The 25114-nt window shown below is 47.9% G+C and overlaps 1 protein-coding gene across 1 annotated transcript in view; it reads right to left on the bottom strand.

Moving 5' to 3' along the window:
• Positions 1 to 16505, bottom strand: part of PRKCH (protein kinase C eta) — a 200214-nt gene extending 183709 nt beyond the window's left edge. The window contains exon 1 of the mRNA XM_077265566.1: positions 15774 to 16505. Within this exon, the coding sequence (XP_077121681.1) occupies positions 15774 to 16133 (360 nt within the window). The 5' untranslated portion in view covers positions 16134 to 16505. The remainder of the gene's footprint in view (positions 1 to 15773) is intronic.
• Positions 16506 to 25114: the final 8609 nt, after the last annotated feature.

Genomic DNA, 25114 nt, shown 5'->3' with positions numbered 1-25114 from the left:
TGCTCTGCCCTCCGGTTCTGTAGGAGGAACATGAAGCGTTCCACAGCCTTTCAGGCTGCATAGGTCAGAGTTGCCATAATCTAGTCTGTAGTTAGGGCAATCTTAGCTCATACAGAACCACTAGGGACTGCGTGGTCAGGATGTCTAGTACATGAAATGGCAGGGTCAGTTGCAGGTTTTTTTTAGTTTGTTACCGACTTTCCCGATTGAGTTGCTACACTATCTGAGGCCTGTTTCACACGTCAGTGGCTCCGGTACGCGTGATGACAGTTTTCTCACGTACCGGAGACACTAACTCACGTAGACACATTAAAATAAATGTGTCTCTGCACATGTCAGCGTGTTTTCACAGACCGTGTGTCCGTTTGCAAAACATGGAGACATGTCAGTGTTCGTGGGAACGCACGGATCACAAGGACCCATTAAAGTCAATGGGTGCGTGTAAACACGTACCGCACACGGATGCTGTCCGTGTGCCATCCGTGTGCCGCCCGTGTGCGTTTTTCCTGTCATAGGGTTAAAATTGTAAAAATTGTTGCAATACACGGACAGCACACGGACAGCACACGGACCTTAAAAAACGTACTCACGGACATCACACGGATCCCACACGGATAGTCTACGTGAGCACACGGACACGGATAACTCCGGTACCGGAATTATCTGGACGTGTGAGACTGGCCATATAAGGCATAATCTTTGACCAACGTTGCTATCTGACTCCAACGTCAACATCATTTCAGTGGTACAGCACCTCAGTCATTACTTGAAAGGGTTAAACGGCAATATCAGATATCCATCATTGTACAGGTAACTGCGGGGGCAGGGCTTTGGCAATACAGGGTGGGATATGCAATAGACACTAGTGGGATATGCAACAGACACTGGTGGGATATGCAATAGACACTCCATTATTGTCATAGACGAAAACAATCTTCTTTACATTTCTAATTCAGATCTGCTGGATCGAGATTAGGGAATTTCTGTTGAATCCTCTTCTTGCTTGGAGTTGCTTTTAATGCATTTATTCCCTTCTACTTTCCAATAAATTTGTATTTTGTTAATCATGAATATTGATAAGAGAAAACCCACTGTCACCATATATTAATTTGTAGGCAATGAAAAATAGGAAATGTGTCATTATGTAATCAATATCATGACCACTGGCATATTTAGTAACATAATAGGCAGGAGTGAACATTAAAAAACAGTGCAGTGAAGAATAACAACAAACACATCACAAACAAAGTAACTCTACAAAAGAGGTAAAGTCACACCGGGAGCTTGGTCGGCGTCCAGGGACACGAGAAAACAGGACGTAATAAGTGAAAGCTACTCTCAGGCTGAAAACAGCGCTCAGGCATCTGGATCAACCGGTTGGGTCTTTTCGAGACTGTTTCATCTCAGTGAAAAAAAAAATCACATGTGTCAGAGAGAAATAAGCAGACATCTGCCAGGTGCCAAATATTGTGCACACCCAAGAGGAAAGGGCACAGGATGGGCATGGCGAACAATAATGAAAAAAACATGAAAGGAAGGTAATGCAAAAAAAGAGAAAAAATAATGGAGGAATATTGGTGCTTGGGACTCGATGAGGATTAGAGCTTACGGCTGCATTCACATGAAGCGGTTACACTGTGGCTTTTAAACAGCAGCAGATGTGAGCCGCTGATGACTGTTAGGTCTTATGCACACTACCGTAAGAATTGGACGAGTGCTATCCATCGTTTTGAGAGTGTGAGTGCGCCCAGAGTGTAATCAGAGAGTGACCAGAGTGCAGAGAGCGAAGAGTGCAATCAGAGAGCGACCAAAGCGACCAGAGAGCGATCAGAGAGCAACCAGAGAGCGACCAGAGTGCGATCAGAGAGCGACCAGAGTGCGATCAGAGAGCAACCAGAGTGCGATCAGAGAGCAACCAGAGTGCGATCAGAGAGCAACCAGAGTGCGATCAGAGAGCAACCAGAGTGCGATCAGAGAGCAACCAGAGTGCGATCAGAGAGCAACCAGAGTGCGATCAGAGAGCAACCAGAGTGCGATCAGAGAGCAACCAGAGTGCGATCAGAGAGCAACCAGAGTGCGATCAGAGAGCAACCAGAGTGCGATCAGAGAGCAACCAGAGTGCGATCAGAGAGCAACCAGAGTGCGATCAGAGAGCAACCAGAGTGCGATCAGAGAGCAACCAGAGTGCGATCAGAGAGCAACCAGAGTGCGATCAGAGAGCAACCAGAGTGCGATCAGAGAGCAACCAGAGTGCGATCAGAGAGCAACCAGAGTGCGATCAGAGAGCAACCAGAGTGCGACCAGAGAGCAACCAGAGTGCGACCAGAGAGCGACTAGAGTATAGAGAACGACCAGAGAGCGATCAGAGAGCGACCAGAGTGTGATCAGAGTGTGATCAGAGTGCTTGCCGTTTTATGAAGTTTCAAGGACATGTTGCAGTATAGCCGCAGCCCAGACAATATATCAAATGATGCTGCAGATGTAGAAGCAAATTTGCCATGTAAAAGGGCGAAATGGACGGCTCTCCAGCTCCTTCTTTGCAATGATATCTGTCGCATTTCAGATATAGGCAGCAGAGATGCTTCAGGAGAACCGGCCCTTACACAGTAATCATGGGCTGTATATGCCTTACAACGTTCATCTTGATAAGCCGCAGGAGGGTCGGACTAGCCCACTGGAAAAACGGAGGATTCCCCGGTGGGCCCAGGCACTGACACTTGCTGGCATACAGTGCCGCCAGCTGCCTAGGGCCCCCGCTGATCCAGGGGCCCAAAGCCAGTGGTGTATCACTAATAACGGCACACCATGCAGCTGCTATGGGGCCCGTGAGTCAGAGGGCCCGCACGATGCCAGCAGAGCAGCAGCGGGAGACAGAATCCTGTCCCTGCTGCTAAAGAGAAATGAATATTCGCTCTTCCCCACATCCCCATCGGCATGGAGAGGGGTGAATATTCATTTCACTGTAATAGCTGGCAGTGTTCGCCGCAGGCTGGGGCTGACATACCGCATGTAAAGCCAATGCGGCTGCACTGGAGGTGGATGGGGGCCCTGCAGGCGGCTAACATTGATAGCAATCTGGCCTGTCTATCCGGCTGTGGGGGGCCCCTGGCCAGATTGCCCTCATGTGCAGCTGACAGGGAGTGATGCCTGCAGCTCTGCTGCCTACAGGAGAAAATGGCAGTGGAGCTGCAGGTAACGGTCCTGCTTCCTGTCTGATACAGCAGCGCAGCTGGATGACATCATTCAGCGCACGGCTGTGCCGGAGAGGAAGCTGCCAGTGATGAAGATGCTGCTGGGAAACGGACAGAGAGGTGAGTGATGCTGAGTGTGTGTGTGTGTGTGTTGGAGAAGGCAATGATGTGGGTGATGAAAGGACGATGGGGGTGGTGGGGGAGGAGGCAATGATGGAGATGGTGGAAATTGCAATGATGGGGTGGTGGGGGAGAAAACAATGATAGAGGTAGTGGAAAGGGCAATGATGGGAGTGGTGGGGGAGAAAGCAATGATGGTGGTGGGGCAGGAGGCAATGATGGAGGTGGTGGAATGGGCAATGATGTGGGTAGTGGGGGAGAAAATAATCATAGAGGTTGTGGAAAGGGCAATGATGGGGGTGGTGGGGGAGAAAGCAATGATGGTGGTGGGGCAGGAGGCAATGATGGAGGTGGTGGAATGGGCAATGATGTGGGTAGTGGGGGAGAAAATAATCATAGAGGTTGTGGAAAGGGCAATGATGGGAGTGGTGGGGGAGAAAGCAATGATGGAGGTGGTGGAATGGGCAATGATGTGGGTAGTGGGGGAGAAAATAATCATAGAGGTTGTGGAAAGGGCAATGATGGGAGTGGTGGGGGAGAAAGCAATGATGGAGGTGGTGGAATGGGCAATGATGTGGGTAGTGGGGGAGAAAATAATCATAGAGGTTGTGGAAAGGGTAATGATGGGGTGGTGGGGGACAAAGCAATGATAGATGTGGTGGAAAGGGCAATGATGGTGGTAGTGGTGGAGAAGGCAATGATGGAGGTGGTGATGAGGACAATGATGGGGTGGAGGGGGAGAAAAATGATGGAGGTGGTGGAGAGGGTTATGAGGGGGGCTACATTATATTCTATGAGGGGACTATATTATATTCTATGAGGGGGCTAACCCAACCCCTGCTACATAATTAAGTGTATTACATGTACTACCTTATATTATACACTCTGATATTAGCGTGTTTTATCGCACAAATCGGTGGTCTTGTATTTATTTCTATGTAGCTACATAGTGGGCCCCAAGAATGATTTTCTCTGGTGGGCCCAAGGTGCTCCAGTCCGACGCTGGGCAGAACACATTGTCCCATACAGATATTTCCCCTCCATCTCACTCCTGCAGCATGTAGGTCACACGCAAGAAGATGCAAAGAAATGTCTTCACCGTTTACTTCCTTATTAGTGATGAGTGAGTATACTCGTTACTCGAGATTTCTCGAGCACGCTCGGGGATCCTCCGAGTATTTTTTAGTGCTCGGCGATTTAGTTTTTAGCGCCGCAGCTGAATGATTTACATCTGTTAGCCAGCTTGATTACATGTGGGGATTCCCTAGCAACCAGGCAAACCCCACATGTACTTATGCTGGCTAACAGATGTAAATCATCTAGCTGCGGCAAGAAAAACTAAATCTCCGAGCACTAAAAAATACTTGGAGGACCACCGAGCGTGCTCGAGAAATCTCGGGTAATTACGAGTATATTCGTTGATCACTATTCCTTATACCTAGACTTTAGAGGAAATCTAAATGGATTTCTGTAACAACACCGATGAATATTGCAGATGTCATAAATCATGTGATGCAGATCTGCTATGGAACTGATGGAGACGTTCTGACTCCAAACTTCTGAAATAGGTTATGAATTCCCTGCACTAAGCAGTGCATGGATCTAATGGGGTATTCCCAAAGTCTTAAGTCATGCCCTACACACAGGGTAGGAAATGTCATACTAATCCCTGTGAGTCCAAGCGCTGGGACCTCTTGCAGGGGCGTACACAGAAGTCATGGGACCCTGCCGCCAGCTTGAATGAGTCATTTAATTATTATTTTTTTCCCCCATAAATTAATAGTACTTGTGAAAATAAGAAACTTTGTAATATATCTCATTAGTGAAATCAGCTTCTTCTCCTACAGGACTGGTCATTCATTCTCAAAAATCTCAATTCATGGCTAAAATCTGTCTTTAATGCGTATAGAATTTCCCACAACTGATAGGAGATGGCTGTTGGTGCTCATAACGTTTTATGGTGACTCATTTCAGGAGAACTTGCAATAGAACACCTGTCTCTTTCTCTAGCACTTGCAATAGAACACCTGTCTCTTTCTCTAGCTTCTCCTTCCAGCCTCCATAGAATTCTAAAAGCACCAACAGTCATCTATCTAAGTAATGAGAAAATCTGCTTTTACCAAATACTGATTTAACACAGTGTTTTTGCACATGAGAACATGGCCTTAAGGGGATGTCCAGGCTTGGTGTTCATGTCTGCAGTAACTCTACGAGACAGCAGACTTGAATCCTTACAATGTGCACAGTCATGATTCTCCAGTAATGGTAGCAGGCAGGCACATGACAGTAAATATTTGATTTGCAAACATGCAGTCACATGCCGACTAGACGTGTGCGAACTAGCTCAATACAAGTGAATCGAGCAAGGCTGGACACGTCTAGTCGGAATAGGACAGAAAGTAAGCAAATCGTTTAATTGCAGTCATATGACTGTCCACTCGTTTAACACCTGTTCTGTTTTGGAGACACTCTTGGTTTTGGCATCCAAATACTGATGTGTGAATGAGGTTTAATACTTTTTTGTGACTCAATCCATAAGAAAAGACCTTAGTGGCAACGGATTATCTCCAAAGTCAGGATATGTTCACATTGCATCTTTTTCTGGCATTTTTTGCAGAGAAAATATGCTTAAAAATATATATATTTTGAACATATTCATTTCTATGTAAAAATGAATTTACTGCTCATATATTCAGGCTTTTGAGCATCCTTTCAACACCTTCAGGCTTTCAAAACAACGTTAAGCAGTTAAAAGTATTGACCTGACCGTAAAGGGGTATTCCCATCTCTAAGATCCTATCCCAATATGTAGTAGGTGCAATAATATTAGCAAATACCTCCAATTAAAAATGAAGTATAGTTCTTCTGATTAGCTATGTGGCTTACCGAATGTGGAGGCCATTGCAGTAACTTTGGTATCCATGGTTGCCACTAACAACTAACTGTCACTATACGAGTGGTCGTAATCAGTGACACCTAAGCTACTGCAATGCCCTGCACATGGGGTAAGTGACATAGCTAATCAGAAGAACTATACTACACTTCTAATTGGGGTAAAACAAAACTAGGCAACATATTGTCTGGGAGATTTAAAGCACAGAATCGTGCCAGAAAGACCCAGAGTCCCAAGGACTAAACAACTCCATAAGAAACATAAGAAGAAAGGAGTAAAACGGAGAAACCAAATACTGCAAATAATTTATTGAATAATTCTTCTAATTGGGGGTATTTGCTAGTACTACCATTATTACACCTATTAAATTTTGGGATAGGGTCTTGGAGATGGGAATACCATTTAATTTAGGCATTTTACAAAAGGAATACAAGTTAATGGGAAAGCTTAAAAAAAATGACAGAAAGGTGACGGGCATTTTTTGTGCATATTGTAAGCATTTGTAGCATTTATGGATTAAAAAAAAGTCTAGAAAATGCCAGTAAAAAATAAAAATACGCCACATAAAACATTTTGCAATATATTCCCTCATTTTCACAATGAAACCATTAGAACTTCCAGCCATGTGAGTGAGGATTTGCTATTTTACGATGCTCGCCTAAGACCATATCATCTTCCATGGGTGGAGGAATAGTCTGTAAAAATCAAATAAAAACAGTAGACATAAAGCAGTGTCTAATACGGACAGGAACAATCGGCGGCAGTAAATACTGCGCCTTTATTACCGGCTCATAATACGGTAATTGACAATATATATACAATCCATTATTCAGTTTACATGTTTGGTCATGAACGGAGGGAAATAGCCGAGGAGGTAAGAAGAATAGATTTTCCAGCTTTGACGTCATGTAATGGTCTAATGTACCTTGTTGTCTGTCAACCGACGTTCTGAGAAATGTATCAGGGTTAGAATGTATCCGAGACTGATTGTAGGAAGTTTTTATTCTATTCTTACGCCCCTAGTATAACGTACTGTACTACTTTACATTACATTTTATAAGGCGTTTGACTATTTTATGAAGGTCTATTACATAATATAAAGTGACAACATTCATGAGTTATTGGTGATGGGTAACTGAAGACTAGTGATGAGCGAATGTCCTCAGATAAGGTGTTATCTAAGCATGCTCCGGAGCTAACCGAGTGACTTCGGCGTGTTCGAAAAATATGTTTGAGTCCCCATGGCTGCATGTTTCATGGATGTTCTAGAGCCACAACACATGCAGGGATTGTCTGTTAGGCAAGCCTCTCATGTGTTGTGGCTGTTGAACAGTCTGTGAAGTATATATCTATAAATATATAAATAAATGTATAATATATAGATAATATAAAAAATATATATCAGTATATAAATATCTGTGGTCTTGTATAATTCGGAAAACCTCAGTTTCGAAATATCAAAGATGGGACCCAGGGATACAAGATGGGACCCGTGGATACAAGATGGGACCCGAGGACGCAAGATGGGACCCAGGGACGCAAGATGGGACCCAGGGACGCAAGATGGGACCCAGGGACGCAAGATGGGACCCAGGGACGCAAGATGGGACCCAGGGACGCAAGATGGGACCCAGGGACGCAAGATGGGACCCAGGGACGCAAGATGGGACCCAGGGACGCAAGATGGGACCCGAGGACACAAGATGGGACTCGAGGACACAAGATGGGACCCGAGGACACAAGATGGGACCCGAGGACACAAGATGGGACCCGAGCACACAAGATGGGACCCGAGCACACAAGATGGGACCCGAGGATACAAGATGGGACCCAATAATACAACATGGGACCCGAGGATACAAGATGCGACCCGAGCATACAAGATGGGACCCGAGGATACAAGATGGGACCCAGGGATGCAAGATGGGATCCAAAATAGGTAAAAGCAGCTTCATGATCATAAGTGATCAGATGATCCATGCGGCTTTTATACAATTCAATGACCCCTCACCGAAAGATCAAGTGTACATGGGTTTCTCTGAAATACATCTGGAAAAAACTGCTTGAAATACTCTTCGTATTAATTTCTAAAGCAAAACCATTTTGCTGGTCAAGTTTCCAGTCTTTTTAGCATTTTTATGCTACTTCAGGGTTTTGAAAAATGCATGTTTCTTCTCTGAAGTTGCTCCTGATGGAAAATCACATCAATCAATCCAAGCAAGGTAAAATAAAGAAGCTGCAAGAAAACCTATTCAAAACTGATTCAGGAAATGAAAAATTTGTAAAAAAAAATAATCCCCGAAAAAGGACCGTTACCTGAATTAGTTTCCATTATGAAACTTGTGGTTTTTGACTACCGCAATAAAACTCTTGAGCACAAAGCCTAAGAGCGTGTTCACACAGCTTTTTATTACTTTATTTGGAGGAGTTTAGCATTCTGAGAAGGATTTGGAGAGTTTCCATTCAGTAAACTTCCTGGGCACATAGCCACTAAGCTGAAACTCTTTTAGTTTAGTTTTAGTTCAGTTCCTACTCCAAAAACTCAGTAAAAAGACTCTGTGTGAACACATTCTAAGGCTATGTGCATGCAAAGGTTTTTTTTTTAAGAGTTTTTAGAGAAGGAACTGGTTATGTGTGCAGAAGAAAAAAATAATCTCTCCAAAACCTCCTCAAAAATGCAAAATTCCTCAAAAACTTGCAGGTCGTTCTAAAAACAGGGCAAAATAGCCGCTAACCAGAAACTCGCCAAATCTCAAAAGTACTTGAAAAACTTTGACTTTCAGCTCTGATTTTACTCCAGAAGCTCTGCAAAAAGATTGTGTGTACATATACCCTAAACATTCATGGCCCTTTCTAAATCACTCCTAGTGAGAAAACGCTCATGAGAACTCCTGTGTCGATCATCACACGTGAAAATGAACCTGGACGAGCGACAATCGTCATTCTACGCTTTTAGGCCGGTTTCACACGTCAGTGATTCCGGTACGTGAGGTGACAGTTTCCTCACGTACCGGAGACACTGACACACGTAGACCCATAAAAATCAATGCATCTGTGCAGATGTCATTGATTTTTTGCGGACCGTGTCTCCGTGTGCCAAACACGGAGACATGTCAGTGTTCGTGGGAGCGCACGTTTTACACGGACCCAATAGAGTCAATGGGTCCGCGTAAAACACGGACCTCACACAGACATTCTCCGTCTGGGGTCCGTGTGCGTGCAGGAGACAGCGCTACAGTAAGCGCTGTCCCCCCCACATGGTGCTGAAGCCGGTATTCATATCTTCCCTGTAGCAGCATTTGCTATAGAGAAAATATGAAGAATAGTGTTAAAAATAAAGATCCATGTGTCCGCCGCCCCCCCACCCCCTGTGCGCCCCCCCGCTGGTCAGAAAATACTTACCCGCTCCCTCGCTCCTTCCTGGTCTGGCCGCGCCTCCTACTGTATGCGGTCACGTGGGGCCGATCATTTACAATCATGAATAGTCGGCTCCGCCCCTATGGGAGGTGGAGCCACATATTCATGACTGTAAATGATCGGCCCCACGTGACCGCATGCAGGAGAAGCCGCGGCCAGACCAGGAAGCAGCGAGGGAGCGGGTAAGTATTTTCTGACTAGCTGGGGGGGGCGCACAGGGGGTGGGGGGGTTCGGCGGACACATGGATCTTTATTTTAAACACTATTCTTCATATTTTCTCTACAGCAAACGTTGCTGCAGGGAAGATATGAATCGCAGCTTCAGCACCATGCAGAGTGGGTACCACACGCTCCGTGTGGTACCCACTCGCCATACGGGCGGCACACGTGTGCCGCACGTATGGCCTCCGTGAGTTCCCAGGCACACGGACACGGATAACTCCGGTACCGATTTATTCCGGTACCGGAATTATCTGGACGTGTGGGACAGCCCTTACAGGCAGTTTATCTGCTTGTGTATAAGGACGGGGCAAAAGAGGAAGCAGAGATCTTACTTGGATTTTTTTTTTTTTTTTACAAATCTCATATCCGCAGACTAAAATGATCCAAGGGTCAAAGCAAAAAATGAAATATGCGGCTTGGGTCTCGTTCTGACGTCATAAATGGTCCAAGTTTCAACGGTGTTTTCTATCAAAGCAAGTTTGGTCAGTGTCAGTTTTTCTCAGATTAATTAAAAAACAGATGGAAACCTATTCTATGAAACAGTCTATGAAAAAAAAAAACAGATGGAAGGCATCACGGACCCATAGATTTGAAATGGGGAGTTTGAGCCAAGACTTATCAATATCGGACAAGTCTGCGTGATTTGGGGAGGACTCTCAGTCCACAAAAGTACACGGCCATGCGATTATAATCGGTACGAGTTTTATCCATGAAAAACACAGATAGGACTTGTCCAATAAACTCCTGATGTCTGAATGAGGCCTGAACTGTTCAATTTGCACAAAGATTTCCACTGCAGTACTGAATTTAGATTATGATATTTTTATTTTATTATTTTATTTTTTTTTAATGAATGGATTTTCAACCATTTTTGCCCCCTCCCCTCCAAAAAAACATCTGTAACAGAATAAAGTCCTAGTGAAGCGTTTTTTTTTATTTTTCTAACTTCATCCACGTGTTCCTTTTATTTCCAGGGAGCAAATTGACCTTTTTGGGGGATTTTTCAGTTTGTCAATCTCGCCTATGTAAAAAAAAAAGGTGAATTTACAGACACGTTCAGGCTGCTAAAATCCACAATAAATATAGGTCAGGGAGAACAGAGGGGGAATTGTGCAGTTGTCAGGGGATACAACTCCGCTGCTTCCAATCGTCAGGACAATTACACAATTGACTGACGAGTGATGAACGGCATCGGAAGTGCGATCAGCGGTCAGTTAGCAGCCTCAGGTCGTGCCGTATTTGGGGTATGTGCACACGTTCAGGTTTTTTCGCGTTTTTTCACAATAAAAGCGCTATATAAACAAATTAAAAATGCATACATTATGCATCCTATCATTTAGAATGCATTCTGCATGTTTTGTGCACATGGTGCGTTTTTTTCAGCGAAAAAAACGCATCGCGGTAAAAAAAAGCAGCATGTTCATTAATTTTGCGGATTTTCCGCGTTTTTCCCACAATTCTATGCATTTGGAAAAAACGCACAAAAAACGCGTCAAAAACGCAAAAAAACGCATGCGGTTTTCTGGTAGAAATGTCCGGGTTTTGTCTGGGAAATTTCTGCAAGAAATCATGACATGTGCACATACCCTTAGGGTATGTGCACACGTCAGGATTTCTTGCAGAAATTTCCTGAAGAAAACCGGAAATTTTCTGCAAGAAATCCGCATGTTTCTTTTCGCGTTTTTTTAGCATTTTGCAAGCGACATTAGCTTGCAGAATGCTAACGTTTTCCAAGCGATCTGTAGCATCGCTTGGAAAACTGATTGATAGGTTGGTCACACTTGTCAAACAGTGTTTGACAAGTGTGACCAACTTTTTACTATAGATGTAGCATCAATAGTAAAAGATAGAATGTTAAAAATAATTAAAAAAAATGGTTATACTCACCTGCAGACAGCCGATCTCCTCAGCGGCGTCCGTTCCTATAGATGCTTTGTGTGCAGGACCTTCGATGACGTCGCGGTCACGTGACCACGACGTCATTGCGGTCATGTGACCGCGACGTCATTGCAGGTGTGACACCAGCTATAGGAACCGAAGCCGCAGCGTGCACCTGAGAGGCGGGAAGACTGCGGGGGCCATCGAAGGTGAGTATATGACTATTTTTTATTTTAATTCTTTTTTTTTTTTTTTTACCAATTATACGGTGCCCAGTCCGTGGAGGAGAGTCTCCTCTCCTCCACCCTGGGTACCAACCGCACATGGTCTGCTTACTTCCCGCATGGTGGGCATAGCCACATGCGGAAAGTAAGCAAATCAATGCACTCCTAGGTGTGCGGAATCCCCGCAATTACGCAAATTTAATGAACATGTTGCTTTTTTTCCGCGATGCGATTTTTTCGCAGAAAAAAATGCAACATTTGCACAAGATATTCGGAATACACTGAAAATAATGGGAGGCATATGTAAGCATTTTTTTTCGCGTTTTTTCGCATTTTTATCACGTTTTTATAGCGAAAAAAACGCGAAAAATACTGAACGTGTGCACATGGCCTTAGACAGGAAAACCTAATTTATGGTACGCACAGTAAGATCATTAATGGAACTTTCAGGTCCCAGGCTGCTATTGTTCTCGGCAGCACATGTCATCTTTAGACAAGATAACATGCTGCCAAGAACAATTATTTTTGAAGCCAAATGATCTTTTCACCCAAAGAACAAGTGAGTTTTAGGCGATTGGCAGCCTGTATCAAAGACGCAAACTCTCCTGCTTCCTACAACATGCAAAATGGAACAAAAATCCACTCGGCTTTACAAGGGTGAAGATAGAGAGAAATAAGACCTAATAATAGCAATTAACAATGATTGATTGTTCCCACGAAGGCTCGAAATGCCGCTCGGATCTGCACATATTACCTTTACTCTTTGATTGCTCCACTATCTCATTAAGTACACAACTACCCGCAGAGACAATATAGGGATTATCTCTGCAAATATTAGTAAAATGTATTCAAGTGTTGGACTAAATGAGCGGACGGGGAGGCAGTAAATCAATGTATCAAATGTAGTATAAATGGAAAATAAGAACATTATTATGTAGCGTATTGTGTTTTACGCGAGTCTTCGTGTCTGTACATTACAAGGGGTGACTTTTTCAAAACTGGTGCAAAGATAAAGGGGCGAAAAAAAATGTTTTGCACTTCTGACTTTTAGACCACCAGGGATTATACATTATTATACATTATTTATCCTATGTGTAGGTAGTAAATGTTTATGGAACCAGTGGCCTAGCATGAGAGGGACGCAGGCGAGGGTGCAAAACTAAAAAAGAAGTGAAGTAGCATCACTAGTGCTGAAAATCCAGGGCAGTGTCCATGTACCAGACTTCGGATCAGGTGACCCGGATCTCAAGGGGAGAACAATTTTGAACTGTATCGGTGTCAACATTGCACTGATAAAAGTTGGATCCTATGGTAGAGCAGGGAGCCATTGCCCCCAGACTCACCTGGGGCCCCCAGACTCACCTGGGGCCCCCAGACTCACCTGGGGCCCCCAGACTCACCTGGGGCCCCCAGACTCACCTGGGGCCCCCAGACTCACCTGGGGCCCCCAGACTCACCTGGGGCCCCCAGACTCACCTGGGGCCCCCAGACTCACCTGGGGCCCCCAGACTCACCTGGGGCCCCCAGACTCACCTGGGGCCCCCAGACTCACCTGGGGCCCCCAGACTCACCTGGGGCCCCCAGACTCACCTGGGGCCCCCAGACTCACCTGGGGCCCCCAGACTCACCTGGGGCCCCCTTGACTCACCTGGGGGCCCCCCTGACTCACCTGGGGGCCCCCCAGACTCACCTGGGGCCCCCAGACTCACCTGGGGCCCCCAGACTCACCTGGGGCCCCCAGACTCACCTGGGGCCCCCAGACTCACCTGGGGCCCCCAGACTCACCTGGGGCCCCCAGACTCACCTGGGGCCCCCAGACTCACCATTCTCCTTCCTCTTGGCAGCGGGATGTAGTAGGCTTTCGACTCACAAACCAACATTGTCTCAGCACAATTGCGCCTCCTCTGCCAGCCTGATTAGTGCTCAGGAGAGAAAAGTATTGTGTGGATTAGGCAAGTATAACCTTAATTTTTTAGGAGAAATGGCACAAAGGTGGCATTAATGCTTTCTAAGTGGAGCAATCATTGGGCGTTGTTTGTTTTAAAAGGACAAATCGGGAACAATTTACTTTAAAAGGGTCATTCGGGGTCGAAATGTTTGAAAACGGACATGGGGGGGAATTATTTATTTTAGGCCGGGGTCACGCTACCATAGAATACGGACAAGTGCTATGCGAGAAAACATCACATAGTACTCGGACCAGTGTTAATATCTGGGGAAGCTCACATCACCGTTTACTTTCTCGAGCGTATTCAGCGTGCCAGTGAAATCACAGCATACTGCGATTGTACGTGTATATCACCCGAGTCTCACTAATGCAAGCCTATGGGTGCGAGAAAAAATTTGGACACCACACGGACCATCCGTGTGACTTGCGACAAATACGCACACATTTTAATCATTTCAGCCCGTTGAGCCATTACATTCAATGGGGAAAAGCAGTGAGAAATGTAAAGCCATACGCATGTCATACGGATACATCGAAAATCGCATTGCAAACGTATTACACACAGATGACAATACGGAGAACACTGGTGCGACTCTCGTCAGGGAGACTCGGATCAATTTTCCATACGGTAAGTGTGACGCCGACCTTATAGGGACACTCAGGAGGAATAATTTGTTTTAAAAGGAAACTTGTTGGGAACAATTTATTTAAAAGGGAACCTGTCACCCCCAAAATCGAAGGTGAGCTAAGCCCGCCAGCATCAGGGGCTTATCTACAGCATTCTGTAATGCTGTAGATAAGCCCCCGATGTATCCTGAAAGAGGAGAAAAAGAGGTTAGATTATACTCACCCAGGGGAGGTCCCGCTGCGGTCTGGTCCGATTGGGTGTCACAGTCCGGTCCGGGGCCTCCCATCTTCTTACGATGACGTCCTCTTCTTATTTTCCTGTTGCGGCTCCGGCGCAGGCGTACTTATCTGCCCTGTTGAGGGCAGAGCAAAGTACTGCAGGTGCTGGGCCTCTCTGACCTTTCCCGGCGCCTGCGCACTGCAGTACTTTGCTCTGCCCTCAACAGGACAGATAAGTACGCCTGCGCCGAAGCGTGAATACAAGAAGAGGACGTCAACGTATGAAGATGGGAGGCCCCGGACCGCGACGCCCATCGGACCGGACCAGCAGCGGGACCGCCCCTGGGTGAGTATGATATAACCTCTTTTTCTCATCTTTCAGGATACATCGGGGGCTTATGTACAGCATTCCAGAATGCTGTAGATAAGCCCCTGATGCTGGTGGGCTTAGCTCACCTTTGATTTTGGGGGTGACAGGTTCCCTTTAAAAGGGACACTCAGGGGTAATAATACATTATAAAAGGGACATTCAGGGGGGAATAATTTGTTTAAAGTGACACTCAGACATTACTGCTGAATTAGCGGGTACAAAACTTATCCTGCCCTGGGGCTAGTAGCCCCCAGTATGCCATTGTACAAAACAATCCCCATCGCTCTTCGTGCTAAAGAACAAGAATTTCCTATAAATCTGCTATTTATTCTGTATTAACCTAAGAACGCCAGGTGGGAATAAGACATTGCACAGAAAATAGTTCCTCTTCTTGAGCATAAAAAGGAAACTTTTTTAAAACTATTTTACTGGCTTAGGAAATGTGAAAACAAACGTTGGTGAAATCTACAATCCCAGTGATAACATCCGGCAACTAGAAGAAATCCTAAAATAATGCGATTGTCAACACAGGCGTGAAGATTATTGCACCAAAATCATCAGATTGACAGATCTTCCATGTTCCCCACCGATAACCTTCGGGGGGTTTAACCATTATTAACCCATTCCTTACTGATAATAAAAATAATAATGACTCCCGACTTACCCAGCCTTCAAAGAAGTCTGTGGGTCCGCAGTTTCTGAGCAGCTCCTGAAAACTGAGGGTGCAATTAGCCACAAAGTCATCGTACCCAATATGGGTGTCATGAAAGACCGCCAACTCCATCTTGCTCCCCTCGGATATGGTAACGCAGAACTCTTCATTGTAGGTGGGCTTATTAGTCCTGTGCTTGACGGTGGTCTTCCCAATGGTGCACTCGTCCACATTGATGGTGATGTAGGGATCCAGGAAAGCAGAACCTTTCTTGAACACTGAGTGCCTTAAAGACCACCTGGTTGGCTGCAGACCCACCGCTTCGCCTATCTTCAGTTTTAAATTGCCATTGAACCTCATGGTCCCAGCCATAGACTTGGTGGTGGGCACTCCTGGCACGGGTGAAGGTGACTGGCTGCAGGTTGATGTCAGGGGGCTGCAGATCTTCCCCTGTCCATGCCAGAGCCCCAGCAATGAGGCACCTGCATGCAGGTACTATGCAGCCTGCATGCAGTATCTGTCTCAGACAAGCAGGCTGTGCAAGGAAAGAAAAGTTTCTCTCACCCCTCCCAGGGCTGTCACTTGGATCAGGAGTAGCTGCAGTCCCCCTATGATCAGTGCAGTCCCCCAGCCCTGGCACTGAGGACTGGTGCAGTAAGCAGCCAGCGCGCACTGAGCAGAGTCCTGCTGTGTGCTCACAACCAGGAAGCCCAACCTGCATGCACTGCACTGCCCCCAGCGGCCAGCTCGAAGCATGACGGGCAGCACTTGTTAACAAAAGTGTCAAATTAAAAGCAACTATTTCCTATCTTCTGTACATACACACACCTTTGTGTCGCCCTCTACTGCTCCCTCGAAGGAGTGCAGTTCAGGCATTATTTACAAAGTCTGATAAAACTGACAACCCATTTTTTTCTTACCACTAGACTAGAGGGTCTGAAAGTTTTCCTACCCAGCTTTCCCTCACTCCTGAATGGCAAATCGAGTATACGTATACTGTAAAATACCTGGAAAAGTTGTGTGACCGCTAATATAGAAACTGCAATGATGACTGTGTAGGGGACAGGGACCTGGTGAGCTGTGCAGACGGGTGGAACCATTGTTGCCGGGAGTCGGGGTTCCGGGGGACGGATTTGAGGGGTGGATGGGAAGCCAGGCTCATGTGACAGGAGGCAGAGTGACGCAGGGAGAGGAGAGGATAAAAAGCAAAACGCGCGAAAGCAGGGGCAGAGAAGCGCGGGAAATCTCTGAGGAGAGGAAACTGCAGCGCAGTTGCTGTGAGTGTGCAGGCCGCAGTGAGACTTGCTGGAAGCAGGGGGAAAACGTGCAACAGACACTGCGGGCAATTACTGGAGCCCCCAAAAAGAGGCGCATTCGTTGTCAGCGACCCCCCAGGCAGAGGGGTAGTGTTGATCAGCTCAGGGACAGTATTACCGCGCTCCCTGAGAGCACCTTGCCAGAGAATGCTACAGACTCGCATGGTTTCGTCTCAGCTGTGACTGATACTGATTATTCTCCTAATCCTCCTCAAAAAGACTCTTCTCTGGACTGGGAGGCTGTTACCTCGGATCAACGTCCGCCTGCAGGAGGGAACGCAGCACCGCAAAAGACATTCTGGACTCGACTCTACGCCTGGGCCCGTCGCCAGAAGACACCTCCTTCCTCCGCCATCAGGACTACGGCGTTGTCGGAGCCTCACCGTCAGGACTACATCGCTGAACCAGCACTGATAAGTGACCGTTGTTGACTTTATCTTAGTAGGGAGTCACTAGTGAGGCGCTGCCGCGTTCTACGGGTATAGTTCAGGGCGGCCATATATTAATTAGGATTTACTGCGAGATTGTGTTCTTGTATATAAGTTCCCTGCGTGGAAAACGTTTGTCATCTTTTTGGTTGGAAGTTAAAAAGAAAGTTAAAAACGCTATTTGCTTTCTGGCTCCTGTTTGTCCCTGCATCCTTCTTTACCTGCGGTTCCTACATTTGGCGTAGTCGGCAGGATGCAGGATCCAAAGAAGGAGCCAGAAGATACGGAGGATGGGGCTGGGCCTAGAGCTTCTCTCTCATTGGGGGCCATGTTAAACAATTTGCCCAAGTTTAATGGGAGCAACATGTTGTTGTGGAGCTGGACTGAAAGGATGAGGGGGCTGTTGAGAATGCATCCTATGACCCCGGCCCTGGAAGCTGAGGTAGCCATTATGGCATTAGACGGAGAGGCCCGAGATTCAGTGATGTTGAGACCCCCCACAGAGCGGAATACTTTTACCGGGGTGTTACATGTGTTAGAGGGGACGCACGGGGATCCCACCGACGTGGGAGAGCTGCGGGCCCGGTTGTTTGGACGGCGACAAAAAGAGGGCGAGACTGTCACTCAGTACATGAATGCTCTGCAAGAGCTAAACATTGCAATCGTGCGGAAAGATGGTATGGGGATGGGACATGTTGACGTGACCCTGCGCGACCAACTGGTGACGGGACTGCGGGATGAGTTGACCAAACAGGCTCTACGTGAACGAGTGCGGGTCGACCCGCGCCTGACTTTCTCCGACATAGGCAATGAGGCCCGCACCCGGGAGCAAGAGAGGGGGGTGACGGTCCTGACAGGAGAGGCTCGGGTTATCCAGACCGCTGCACCAGGAGGGGGTGAGCCGTCGTGGGTTCAGGAGATGCGGCAGGAGCTCAAACAAATCCGAGACGAACTGGCCGAAGTTAAAAAAAATGCGCGAAGCCCAAGGGAGCTACCCCGGGGGCAAGGGTCTGGGAGTCCAGCTCGTGGCGCTCGTTCAGGATATTATCCGGTCCCCGGTGCTTGCTATGGTTGCGGGGAGGCAGGACATTTCGCACGGGAGTGCCCCCGGAGAGGGAGGGCCTCGTCACGGCGGGCGTTAAACTAGAGGACTCCGAGCTAAGGGGACGACGCTCGGAGTCAGAATCCCCGCGGATGGGTGGTGAAAGTCCCGAAAATTTGGTTGCCAGCTGCCCCCTGGTTTGGGCAGAGTTTGAAGGGCGGGCTGTACGTTGTCTGGTGGACACCGGATCTCAAGTCACGACTATGCCCGAGGCCTATTTTAGAAAACACTTCCCTGTGTCAGTCAGACCCCAATGGGGCCCCGTAATTCGGTTGCAGGCCGCCAATCAGCTGCCCATCCCAGTGGAAGGGGTCACCTGGATGCAAATATCTTTATGTGGGAAAGACCTGGGCCGCCGGGGGGTTGTGTTGACGCGGGGGGATTCCAGCCCACAACATATCGTGACTTTGGGGATGAATGTATTGAAGGACTTTGGCAGTTTGCTGTTAGGGGAGACCACACAAGAGACACTCAATCAGTGGGGGACCAGTACACCTCAAGGCTCCGTGTTCAGACAGTTAGTGAGGGAAGTCCGTGTGCAAGAGACCTTTCAGGAGGGAGACATACTAGGGAAAGTAATCACCTCCCCGACAGCAGAAGTGACGTTTCCCCCAGGACAGACTGTTATATCCCTGCCCATCCGAGCTCGCATCCCTCTGGAAGGAGTGCAAGTGCAGGTTGAGCCCACCTTTACGTCCCCTTTGCCCACAGGACTGCTGGTGGCCCGATCTCTGGCTACTGTTAAAAATGGGGCCGTACCAGTGCGATGTGTGAATGTGGACGAACACGATGTCGTGCTACGGGTCCGAAGTGAGATGGCCAAAGTGTTACGACCGTTAGAAGTGATGCCTCCTCCAGATACTTTACAGTTAAAGGTGGATTCCCCTGATCCCTGGATGGTCAGTGTCCGGTCTACACAGGATCCTGAGCTGATAGCGTTCCGAAAAGGTCAAACTATTCTGGAACATATGCGAGCAGAATTACCGGGTCTGGATCCATCACAAGTCTCGCGAGTGCAGCGGCTCCTTGGACACTATGCTGAAGTGTTTGCGCAACATGAAGATGATTTTGGCTGTACCACGGCCATCGAACATGGAATTCCGACCGGAGATACAGTGCCCATCAGGGAGCGGTACAGACAGATTCCCCCGCAGATGTACCAGGAAGTAAAGACGTTGTTAGGCCAGATGCTACAAAAGGGAGTGATCCGCGAGAGTCAGAGCCCGTGGGCTGCCCCGATCGTGCTGGTGCGGAAAAAGGACGGCACGCTCCGGTTCTGTGTGGACTATCGTAAGCTAAATGCATGCACCGTCCGAGACTCTTATCCACTTCCCCGTATCGAGGAGTCTCTCTCCGTGCTGGGTCGGGCCAAATATTTTTCCACCTTAGACCTAGCCAGCGGATACTGGCAGGTCCCGATGACAGAAGCAGATCGTCCTAAGACAGCGTTCATCCTTCCCATGGGACTATTTGAGTTCAATCGAATGCCGTTTGGGCTGGCCAACGCTCCAGGCACCTTCCAACGATTAATGGAGCGGTGTCTGGGGGACTTGAACTTCGAGGCCACTCTCATTTATCTGGATGACATCATCATCTACGCCCCAACATTCGAGGAACATCTGTGCCGACTGGAACAGGTACTAGACCGGTTGCTGAAATACGGGCTTAAGGTGAAGCCCCAGAAGTGTCACTTGTTCCGGGAACAGATCGAGTACCTGGGGCATGTGGTGTCCGCCGAAGGAGTCCGGCCATCGCAGGAGAAGATTGCTGCAATCCAGGAGTGGCCCACACCGGAGACCGCTAAGGATGTACGGGCGTTCTTGGGCCTCGCTGGGTACTACCGGCGCTTCGTGAAGAATTTTGCTCGCCGTTCTCACAATCTACAAGTCCTGCTGAAAGGAAGCTCCCCCAAGGAACGGGGAAAGAAGATACAATGGCAGGAGCCACAAGAAGCAGCGTTCCGGGACTTGAAGACAGCTCTCATGGAGCCGCCGGTGTTGGCTTATGCGGACTTTTCGCAACCGTTCATCCTACACACCGACGGCAGCTCTCAGGGATTGGGGGCTGTGTTGTCTCAGGTTCAGGATGGGCGGGAGAGAGTGATCGCCTATGCGAGTCGGTCTCTTCATGACTCTGAGTTGAACCCAGACAATTACAGTTCTTTCAAGGTGGAGCTGCTGGCCGTGGTGTGGGCTATGACGGAGCGGTTCGCTGAGTACCTGGCCGGTTCCGAGGTGCTGATACGCACGGATAACAACCCATTGGCACATCTGGAAAATGCGAAATTGGGTGCCCTAGAACAGCGCTGGGTAGCCCGGATGGCCAAGTACAGATACCGTATCCTTTACAAGCGAGGAGCGGAGAATGTTCATGCTGACGCATTATCTCGTCTGCGGAAGAATCCCCCAAGAACTAACCGAGATGAGGAGCTGGAGGGAGAAGAAATCCCCTACGCCATCGGGGGCGCTGCTCAGACGGCTGTGAGCCGGGAACAGACCGGGAACGGAACGGCTGCAGGACTGTTGGTTCAGAGTCGGGACGAATGGATACGGCTACAACAGGAAGACCAGGAACTAGCTCCATTGCGACAGTGGATAACGAATGGTCTATTGCCCGTGAGAACCCCTGGACAAACTCTCCCGTCAGACCTGAACCTTCTTCTGCGGCAGTGGGAGCGCCTAACTCTTCAGGACGGGCTCTTATGCCACTTAACTATGGCTCAGGCAGATTCCGAGCCGACCTGGCAGATGGTCTTACCAGGGCCTGTGGTGGCCGCAGTTGCTAAAGAAGCTCATGAGTCCGGGGCACACTTCGGAGTGAAGAGGACGTTTAAGTGGCTGCAAACTCGGTTCTATCATCCTCGGCTGCTTGCGGAAGTACAAACTGCCTGTAGACAATGTCGACAATGTGAACTAACCAAGTCACCGGAGGAAAGGGCGCCTGTGCAGAGCATCACGACGTCTGCCCCTTTTGAAGTATTAATGATAGACTACATTACCATTGGAGCAGCGCATCAAGGCTACGAACACTGCCTCGTTATGGTAGATCATTTTTCAAAATTCGCGGTAGTCATCCCTACCCGTGATCAGACAGCTGAGTCGGCAGCGAGCGCTATCTGTAAGAACTTTATTCAAGTTTACGGCTGTCCGAGGCGAATACATTCGGATCAAGGCGCCTGTTTCTTGGGCAAAGTCATGGAAGAGCTGCATCGCCTCTACGGCATTGATAAGTCACGCACCACACCGTATCATCCCCAGGGAAATGGGGCTTGTGAGCGGTTTAACCGGACTTTGCTTCAAATGCTGCGGGCGCTAGAACAAGATCAGAAGGCCCGCTGGCCGGAGTACGTGTCTGACCTAGTGTGGGTCTACAACAATAGAGTTCATCAAGTCACAGGACGCACCCCGTATGAAGTGGTCTTTGGGCGCCCAGGAAAAGGCATGACAGATCTGGAACTGTCTTTGGAGAAAGAAGGCCCCCGAACAGGAATGGCTTCGTGGGTGCGTGATCATCGGCATCGGCTGCAGACCTTACACCGACTGGTACACACTCGAATTCGGGAAGTGGAGCATCGGAGCACCCCTACAGCAAAACCCTCAGAGTTCCGGCCAGGTGATCGAGTACTCGTTCGAGAGCAAAGACCGCAAAACAAGTTAGACCATCGTTGGGAAAAAACACCCTATCGGGTTCTTTGCCGTATAGACCCGCATGGACCTGTATATGAAGTGCAGTCTGAGGCCCTCGGAAGTACAGGTACTCGCATTCTTCATCGCAACATGCTCCGGTTGTGTCGCTCTGTTGACTCGGACACCCCGGAATCCGCAATCAGGGAAGAGCCACCTACGACTGAGTCCCCCAACAACCATTGGTGGGATGAAGAAGATGATGAAGAAGAAGAACGGCGTCAAAATACTCCCCCTATCTCGACTACTACACTACCCCTGACCAGTCACCCTTCCGCTGACGACATTCCCCCAACACCCCCCACACAAGGACCCGAGCCACGACGTTCTGAACGTTCTACTGCCGGTAGACCCCCAACTCGCTACAGTCCTGACTTACACACTAGACAGACCCAAGTGTGGAACAGTCCGTCAGGTGGGCGACCTGTCAGTGCGAAGGCCTCGCCCAGGGACTGGCGAGCATACAGGGTGGGGGAATGTAGGGGACAGGGACCTGGTGAGCTGTGCAGACGGGTGGAACCATTGTTGCCGGGAGTCGGGGTTCCGGGGGACGGATTTGAGGGGTGGATGGGAAGCCAGGCTCATGTGACAGGAGGCAGAGTGACGCAGGGAGAGGAGAGGATAAAAAGCAAAACGCGCGAAAGCAGGGGCAGAGAAGCGCGGGAAATCTCTGAGGAGAGAAAACTGCAGCGCAGTTGTTGTGAGTGTGCAGGCCGCAGTGAGACTTGCTGGAAGCAGGGGGAAAACGTGCAACAGACACTGCGGGCAATTACTGGAGCCCCCAAAAAGAGGCGCATTCGTTGTCAGCGACCCCCCAGGCAGAGGGGTAGTGTTGATCAGCTCAGGGACAGTATTACCGCGCTCCCTGAGAGCACCTTGCCAGAGAATGCTACAGACTCGCATGGTTTCGTCTCAGCTGTGACTGATACTGATTATTCTCCTAATCCTCCTCAAAAAGACTCTTCTCTGGACTGGGAGGCTGTTACCTCGGATCAACGTCCGCCTGCAGGAGGGAACGCAGCACCGCAAAAGACATTCTGGACTCGACTCTACGCCTGGGCCCGTCGCCAGAAGACACCTCCTTCCTCCGCCATCAGGACTACGGCGTTGTCGGAGCCTCACCGTCAGGACTACATCGCTGAACCAGCACTGATAAGTGACCGTTGTTGATTTTATCTTAGTAGGGAGTCACTAGTGAGGCGCTGCCGCGTTCTACGGGTATAGTTCAGGGCGGCCATATATTAATTAGGATTTACTGCGAGATTGTGTTCTTGTATATAAGTTCCCTGCGTGGAAAACGTTTGTCATCTTTTTGGTTGGAAGTTAAAAAGAAAGTTAAAAACGCTATTTGCTTTCTGGCTCCTGTTTGTCCCTGCATCCTTCTTTACCTGCGGTCCCTACAACTGCGTCAAACACCCAGCTTTCCTAGAAACGGGCAAAACTCTAAACCAACGAAATAAAATGTAAAAAAAAAAATCTTTAAAAAAGGTATGAAATGTATGGTGAAGCCCCAAGAAATGCCGCTGACATCTGACAGATGCTCCAGGTCCTATCAGGTCCCTCGCTCTATATTTTTCCTCCTATGGCAATATATTTTTTTATTTTTTTGGTCGAGAGAGTTGTATCAAGTCCTTTTTTTTTGTGATACTTTAATTTTTATCATTACCATTTTATAGTCCATAAGACTTTCTGATTTCTTTTTATTCCATTTTTGGGGTGGCTGTTGTGAATTCTGCTCTTGGGTTCCCTCCAGTGGTTGTAGGTGGGAATGCAGTTGTTTCTGACTCGCAGTCCTGGCCAGGTGTATTGGATGATTGCAATTCTGACTGGGATATTTAGGTGTGCAGGATCCTTCAGCCTTTGCCAGTTGTCAATGTTCCTTGTGAAGTATTGGATCACTTTCTGGCTTCTCCTGCTTGCTGCCTGATTCTGCAAAGATAAGTGTTTTGTTTTTGTATCTGTGGCACACTGCTGTGTGCTTGTTTCAGTTTTTATTCCTGCTCTGTTTGTGGGATTCACTGGAGTTGCAGATATACGCTCCTACATCTTTAGTTAGATGTAGGAAGTTTTTGTATATTCTGCTGTGGATTTTTGAAGGGTTTTAATACTGACCGCACAGAACTCTGTCCTATCCTGTCCTATCTAGCTAGAGTGGCCTCCTGTGCTAAATCCTGTTTTTCTGCCTGTGTATGTTTTTTTCCTCTCTGACTCACCGCCAATATTTGTGGGGGGCTGTCTATCCTTTGGGAATTTTCTCTGAGGCAAGATAGTATTCCTATTTCTATCTTTAGGGGAATTTAGTCCTCCGGCTGTGACGAGGTGTCTAGGTGTGTTAGGTACACTCCACGGCTGCTTCTAGTTGCGGTGTTAAGTTCAGGATAACGGTCAGTATAGTGGCCACTTTCTCCAGTGAAAGTTCTCATGCAGCTCCAAGGTCACCGGTTCATAACAGTACAACTGGCCCACAATGAGTTAAATGCATTCAGAAGAAGGGAAGGAAGCTCTTGACCCATTTTTTTTTCTCCAGTCTGTTTTGTGTGCTTTTCCCTCTTAATATCTGGGTGGCTGAGGAGCCTGGTGCAAGCATGAATGTTCAGGAATTAGCTTGTCGTGTAGATCAGCTTGCTGTTAGAGTGCAAGGTATTTCTGATTATATTGTTCAGACTCCTGCTTTAGAACCGAAGATTCCTACTCCTGATTTGTTTTCTGGTGACAGGTCTAAATTTTTGAGTTTTAAAAACAACTGTAAACTGTTTTTTGACCTGAGACCTCGATCCTCTGGTGATTCCATTCAGCAGGTAAAGATCGTAATCTCCCTGCTGCG

This window comes from Ranitomeya variabilis, chromosome 1 (genome assembly GCF_051348905.1).
Source record: "Ranitomeya variabilis isolate aRanVar5 chromosome 1, aRanVar5.hap1, whole genome shotgun sequence".
Classification (NCBI taxonomy): domain Eukaryota; kingdom Metazoa; phylum Chordata; class Amphibia; order Anura; family Dendrobatidae; genus Ranitomeya; species Ranitomeya variabilis.
Note: the sequence above shows the minus strand (reverse complement) of the source record. Positions and strands in the feature narration are given on the sequence as shown.